This window comes from Triticum aestivum, chromosome 7A (genome assembly GCF_018294505.1).
Source record: "Triticum aestivum cultivar Chinese Spring chromosome 7A, IWGSC CS RefSeq v2.1, whole genome shotgun sequence".
Lineage (NCBI taxonomy): Eukaryota > Viridiplantae > Streptophyta > Magnoliopsida > Poales > Poaceae > Triticum > Triticum aestivum.
This window is the reverse complement of record NC_057812.1, coordinates 627,325,009-627,332,155: the sequence shown is the minus strand read 5'-3', so window position 1 is coordinate 627,332,155 and position 7,147 is coordinate 627,325,009. Positions and strand designations below refer to the sequence as shown.

The following is a 7,147-nucleotide window of genomic DNA, read 5'->3' as shown; positions in this document are numbered from 1 at the left end:
CGTGATCACATTTGTGAAAAATTGTCCAGTGTGCCAACTAAACAAAGCTGAACATACACCTTACCCTGGTCTGTTAGAACCACTTCCTGTGCCAGATTTTGCATGAGCTCATATCAGCATGGACTTTGTAGAAGGCTTGCCTACATCAGAAAATAAGAACATGATTTTGGTGGTAGTTGACAGATTCACTAAATATGCTCATTTCATTGCCATGAAACACCCCATCACTGTGTAGTCTGTAGCAAGAGCCTTCTCTGACCATGTGTTCAAATTACATGGAATGCCACTAATAATTGTGACTGACAGAGATAGAATTTTCACTAGCAATCTCTGGCAAAAGCTGTTCAAAACACTGAAAATCAAGCTGCACATGAGCACTAGTTATCATCCACAGACAGATGGCCAAACAGAAAGAGTGAATCAGTGTTTGGAGAATTATCTAAGATGTATGTGCTTCCAGCAACCAAGGAAATGGCATGGGTGATTAGCCCTAGCTGAGTGGTGGTATAACACTTCCTTCCATACATCTCTGCAAATGACTCCATTCCAAGCTCTTTATGGCTTTCCTCCTCCTATGGTGGCAGAATCAGCTCTGCCAGATACTATTTGTGAAGATAATGATGACTTGTTGCAGAACAGAGAATTGGCAGTGGAGGTGATAAAGCAAAATCTCTTGAAAGCACAAGCTAGAATGATTTTTTTGCTGACAGAAACAGAAATGAAAGAGAGTTTGTTGTTGGAGATATGGTTTATCTAAAAATCCAACCTCATAGACACCTCTCTCTTAGTTTACACAGACACATCAAACTCCCCTCCAAGTTTTATGGACCATTCATAGTTCTAAGTAAAATTGGAAATCATGCCTACAAATTGCTTCTGCCTGAGGACTGCCAGTTGCATGATACTTTCCATGTCAGCCAGCTCAAGAGGCATATTGGCCCAAAAGTGGTGCCCTCATCCAAATTTCCTCTAGTGGGAACTGATGGGACAATCATAATTGAGCCTGAAGCAATTCTGGAAAGGAAGCTCATTCCAAGAAAGCAAGGTAATATCAGTATTCCAGTTGTGAGATGGTTGGTGAAATGGGAAAATCTGCCTCCAGAAGAAGCAACGTGGGAAGATTCAGCTTTCATTCAGAAGGTTTTTCCTGCATTCAGAGCTTGAGGACAAGCTCCAGCTCAATTGGGGGGTATTGTCAAGCCCAAGTCCGAATATCCCCTGTTCATGCGTGCTAGTTGATCCTACAGCTGTCCATCTCACATCCTGTGGTCATCAGCCGAAGATAACGATTCACTGAAGATGGTCACTCTCCTTCGTCGATCAACCATCCAACGGCTCAGGAGGCGCATGAGAAGCTGTTCATCGTCCGACAAGCCATGTGCTCTGCTTTTCTGCCTTTTCATTTTCTAGCTACTGTAATGGCTATCTAAGCCAGCTCTCTCTTTCATTTTGAGGCATGTAAGAGATTATTGGATATAAACCCTAGCCGCCGGTGGCGTGCTAACTACCTTTCCCTTTTATCTGCAATGAAAACCCTAGCTCAATTCTCCAAATTCTCGCCTTAAACCAGTTAGTTCGAGCTTAAATTCAGTTGATCAGGACTCTGGTCCTGACAGCGGCACGGGGCTCGGAGCAGACGCAAAGGCAGAACAAGGGTGGCGACACGAGGAGAATCGAGGGAGAGGAGAGGAGGCGGCGGCGGCGTCGAGTGATGGGGGTCGTGCGGAGAGCCCGGGCTAGGTCTTGCCAGGTGCTTTCGATCTGTTATGTACCCGTCTCGCTTTTATTTCAGTCGCTGGCACAATAAAAAGGGACGTGGACATCACGGTTACTCGCTCTTGTAGCGACTCTTATTGTGTTTTATAAGATGTGTGCTAATTCGTGATCAGAGATCCTGTTATCTCAACTCTACAGATTTTTTTATAACAACAATTTGTCTAGGAAAGTGAGTAATCAAGAGAGATCATAGCCGACTCTTAATAAGAGTGGTTCCAATCGTCACAAGCTTTCGTCCGCACAATCGCGCGGCGGCGAGCGGATCTATCATCCTCCACCGCCCACGGCCGGCCATATCGGCGTAAAGTTGGCTTGGCATGCAAGGAGAGAAGATTGCACCCCGATGCATCCTCCACTCTGCTCGATCGATCGTGCGCATCGTGGTCGTGTAGCTCGGACGAGACTTGCCTGCTCCCTCGGCGTGTGCCCATCCGTACTCTCACGTACATGGCTTGATTTGATTGGAACAAAATAAGACCCGGTCCCACCCCCTTAAAATCAGAAGGGATGATTAGATTAGAAAGAAAAAAAGAAAAAAGACAACCGTAGGATAAAGTGGGAGCACGGAAGGGAGCATATGGGGAGGGAGCAGGCAAGCCGGATCCGTGTAACTCGATCCATACACATACCACATCAGCACTGCACCATACATTATTACGACAGAATCATCATTCAGGTTCAGAGTTCTCGCGTGGAGTCTCGCGCCATGGATTGTGAAGAGCGTACCGTGAACGTACATGCATGCAGAGTGCTCGATTTCCTGGAGCTTGTATACAGCTATATGTGATTCCATTTCCATTTATAGAAGGGAATGTTAGGTTACGTGGTGAGTAGAAATTTAGAATGTTGCTGATCTTTGTTCCATCTTCTTCTGATGAAGTAGAATTTGTTCCATTATCCTCCACCGCCATATGCCCATATCAGCGTAAAGTTGGCAAGAGGGGGAAATTGCACTCCGGCCGATATCCTCCACTTTGCTCGTGCGTGCGCATCGCAGTTCCGTGGGTGGGCCGGCCGGTGGGGGGCGTACTAATGCTCGATCCTTGTACATGCCACATCGGCAGGAGTGCACTATACAGAATTACAGACTGGTTCGTTCAGGTTCGGAGTTGGAGACAATCAGATTTATACAAGAGTCACTTCAGTTGTGGTTATGGTACTATATGTATAAGGAAAAAAAAACTAGGTCAATCCCATTTGTATTTCTACGGTGTACTTCATTGTGGTACTAGCCCAGCACAGTGAGAACTGTAAATAAGTTTGAAAATAATTTTGAATTAACGTGCCATGCATGCACAACATGAAAATATGCATGAATGATTTCTTTCTTATCTTTTGCAGAGAAACGTACCTACGTTCGTGGCGAGCAATAGTAGTGGAGTCTTTCCTTGTGTGGTCACGATGACTCTCGTCAAAAGGAGAGCCGAGCCCCATCCTTCTCAGCAGCAAAGCGACAGACACAGAGAATCGCTACGGCACTAGAAAAAGAAGAATGTTTTATTTTCTTTGTGCCACACCCACACGCGCACGTACGCATGCAGCCGTCCCCGGCCGTCTCGGCGACCAAAACCACCACTCCGTCAATCCACTTACACTCCGGTGGTGCGCGTGCGGCATGTCGCCCGCCCGCCTTGCTCACTACTCCTAGTACACTGCTGCCTTTCCTCTTCGATCTACTTATGTATTATGTACACTATAAAAGAGGTTGTTGGCGAGCACAAACTCCTCACCCATCGTTCGACCAGCTCATCGAGTCCTGTCGAGATACGCACTCACAGCTCTCTCCGACCCACCACTGTTTTCTGCATGGCTTCCTCAACGGCTTTCCTCCTCCTCGTCGCTGCTTTGCACGTGTGTTGCTGCCACGCGCAAGGCGGCGACGACGGCGCCGTGTCAGCGATCTACAGCCTCGGCGATTCCATCACGGACACGGGGAACCTGGTCAAGCAGGCGCCGCCCGGCGCCTTCGAGACCATCAAGCACCTCCCCTACGGCGTCACCTTCGGCCACCCCACCGGCCGATGCTCCGACGGACTCCTCATGATCGACTTCCTCGGTACTTACACATTGCAATTGCAATGTTCCTCAAGTTCCCAGCTACATGCTCTGGTTCAGAGTGAAAAAAAGTGGTACTGTCCGTAGTAAACGTACGTGGCACTCACCCAGTGTTCTGCTCTCACGTGCGAATGCAGCTCAGGACATGGGTCTCCCGTTCCTCAACCCGTACCTGGCCAAGAACATGAGCTTCGACCATGGAGCCAACTTCGCCGTCGCTGGAGCCACCGCCATGGACCCCGCCGACCAGTTCAACGGGAGATTCTCCATGCCTTTCACCGCAAATTCCCTCAAGCTGCAGCTCAGGTGGTTCAAGGACTTCATGAAGTCCACCTTCAACACCGACGAAGGCAATTCAAAAATATTTCTTCCCTCACTACTTTCTCTCAGTGCATGCTCTGTTTTCAACAGTCAGGCATACTAATTCTCTATGTAAAATTTGTGTGTGCAGAAATTCGCAAAAGGCTCCAATCATCTCTGGTTTTGGTCGGGGAGATCGGAGGAAACGACTACAACTTCGCCTTGTTCTGGAATAGGAATGTCAGCGAGGTGGAGAAACTCATCCCATCCGTCGTTCAGACCATCATCGACGCCACCAAAGTACCATCACAAGTCTTCTGACTACGTACAAACAATTTTTTAAACCTGGTGATAATTCTACCGAGGTGCCTCTGTCCTCACAGGAAGTGCTGGACATGGGCGCTGGCAGAGTCATCGTCCCGGGCAACTTCCCCATCGGCTGCCTCCCGAGCTACCTCACCGCGATGGCCTCGCCGGAGCAGTCGGCCTACGACTCCGCAGGCTGCCTCAAGGACCTCAACCTCTTCGCTGCCAAGCACAACGCGCAGCTACAGCGAGCCGTGGCCGGTCTCCGGGCGTCGTACCCCGACGCGGCCATCGCCTACGCCGACTACTTCAACTCCTTCCTCAGCCTCCTCAAGGGCGCCCCGGCGCTCGGTACGCGACATCAAGAGCATCACGATTGAACCGTCACACAATGGCTACCGGTTTAATCCGTTTTCGCCTTCCTCAGGTTTCGACGAGGATAGCACACACAAGGCGTGCTGTGGCGCCGGCGGCAAGTACAACTATGACGAGAGGCGGGCGTGCGGCGTGGAGGGGGCCGCGGTGTGTGCGGACCCATCGGCGTACGTGAGCTGGGACGGCATCCACATGACCCAGGCGGCGTACAAGGCCATGTCCAGGCTCATCTATCATGGGAGGTACCTTCAGCCGCAGATACTCAGCTTCCCGGAGAAGAATGGGCAGACATGATAAACTGTTTGACTCTCCCCTAGACTAGACGATGGAAAGCCTCATCGCAACGGACGATGCTTCGGTGCCTTAAGGCACCTACCTTTATATCTATAATAACATGTGGACTCAACAGGTGGCTGGTCCACATGTCAGTGACCCAAAGACAGGTGCATTCCCACTGCAACAGTTTGAGCCTTCAATGAGTTCTTCCATGGCTATGCCGCCATATGCTACATATGCGCTCCGCACTATGTATTCAGATTAAACTACTCCGAGCTAAAGTCAAAGTAAAGATGCAATTTAGCATGTTGAGCAGGGTACACAGTTTACAAACAAAGTTACACCTCTCAAGTAAATTGAGAGGATTTTACGTGTTGATTTGCTACACAGTTACAAACCTACATTTCTCTAAAGAAGTTACAAAGTTCATGTATCTAGCTAGTACTATCACAGTAATCCACTTCTGAGTCCAGACTCATCTGCACCCGTGTTGAAAAAAAAAATCAAAACAAATATTAGAAAAATTCAAAAATTTCAATATTTTTGCGGGGTAGATTATTGGATGCGTGAGGTCGGCTCCAATTTTCAAATCATTTGGACATCTGAGCAGCTTTTGGCAAAAAAGGCAAATTTAGGATATGTAAAAAAAGTTTACTGTTCATGCTCTGATCTAAATTTCTTTTTTTATTGACTGAGAGCTATTCAGATGTCCAAATGATCTGAAAATTGAAGAGGACATTATGCAATAAATTTTCTACCATGCAATTTTTTTTTGAATTTTAATAATTTTTTTGTGACTAGGTGCAGATGACTAGGCACTGAAACACTGCACTCGTACTATCACTATCACGCTGTCATCTCGGCCGGAAGCCTCCAGTGGCGTTCGATCACTCGTACTATCACTATCACGCTGTCATCTCGGCTGGAAGCCTCCAGTGGCGTTCGATCCCTGAGAGCACGGGGGCAAATCTTACAAGAAAAAACTACGGGCAAACTACAGCTAAGATTTAACAGCCTTGATTTGATCTTTTTTTTTTCGAAAAGGGGGGCTCCCAGCCTCTACATTATAACGATGTGTACGACAACTTTATAAATAAGCAAATAGGTTTAATAATGTCTTAAGGTCTCGAACGAAAGTAAAGGAAAGCTCACAAAGAGCCAAAGAGCCAATAATAAACTAGCCAAAAAAGCCACAACTGGCTGGCATAAGAAAGATAGGTAAACTAATTGCCTATCCTATTACATGACCGCCATCCAAACCGGTTGAAGATATCCCGTGCTATCATCTTTCACCGGATAGATCAGTAACCAAACGCTCCCTGGCCTCCTCGAAGTGAGTAGTGACCACATACGGATCAACGCAGTGGCTCGAAAGATAACATGCAAAAAATAAATATTTGTTGTTCTGTTAAAAACCAAATCATTTCCGCAGTTCCAGACTGCCCACAATAAAACACATACTCCTACGCGAATGTGTCTCCTATTTCAGACTCTATCCCGTTAAGCCACGTTCCAAATAACACGCTGACAGAACTCGTAGGAGTAATGTTATGTTGGAGATATGCCCTAGAGGCAATCATGTATGATGATATTTCCTATGTGTTTACGAATAAAGATAGTCCTTGTACATTATCAATGATGTGTATCAGCAAGTATGTGACTTGTTTGTGAGACTATGCATTGTATGATGAACGTCCTAAAAGGTCCCTAGTCAAAAGGGCTGTGTGGACACGTAGCCATCTAGACTAGCATATGACATGGTCGATGGCTTGGTCTCACTAGCCATGGGACACTGGATGCTAACTGGATAATATGGACTCGGAAGGATCTGGTCTGATTCGACGTAGTCGGATCCAAGTTGAGATAAGTCCGAGTCGGAGAGACCCAACTATGAGATGCAGCGATATGTCATCTGTGAATCTCTAGTACAACATACGTTCTATGTCCTAAGACCCGAGCTGGCGCATATACTCGGGATGGTAACAAACTTGCTTTGGGCCAACCAAACATTACTCCGTGACTGGGTAGTTACAAAGGTAGGTTTCAGGCTTGTCTAGAC

At 47.2% G+C, this 7,147-nt stretch overlaps 1 protein-coding gene across 1 annotated transcript; it reads left to right on the top strand.

Moving 5' to 3' along the window:
• The first annotated feature begins 3,494 nt into the window (after positions 1-3,494).
• Positions 3,495-5,218, top strand: LOC123153545 (acetylajmalan esterase). Its single transcript, XM_044572626.1, has 5 exons — positions 3,495-3,832; positions 3,969-4,181; positions 4,283-4,431; positions 4,515-4,788; positions 4,865-5,218. The coding sequence occupies exons 1-5, from the start codon at positions 3,583-3,585 to the stop codon at positions 5,104-5,106; spliced, it is 1,128 nt and encodes a 375-aa protein (XP_044428561.1). The 5' UTR covers positions 3,495-3,582; the 3' UTR covers positions 5,107-5,218.
• The last annotated feature ends 1,929 nt before the right edge of the window (positions 5,219-7,147 follow it).

Excerpts from the sequence above, each read along its gene's own strand:
- LOC123153545 (XM_044572626.1), top strand. The coding sequence starts at position 3,583 with ATGGCTTCCTCAACGGCTTTCCTCCTCCTCGTCGCTGCTTTGCACGTG. Across the intron at positions 4,182-4,282 it reads CACCTTCAACACCGACGAAG|AAATTCGCAAAAGGCTCCAA; the intron begins GCAATTCAAAAA and ends TTGTGTGTGCAG. Across the intron at positions 4,432-4,514 it reads CCATCATCGACGCCACCAAA|GAAGTGCTGGACATGGGCGC; the intron begins GTACCATCACAA and ends CTGTCCTCACAG.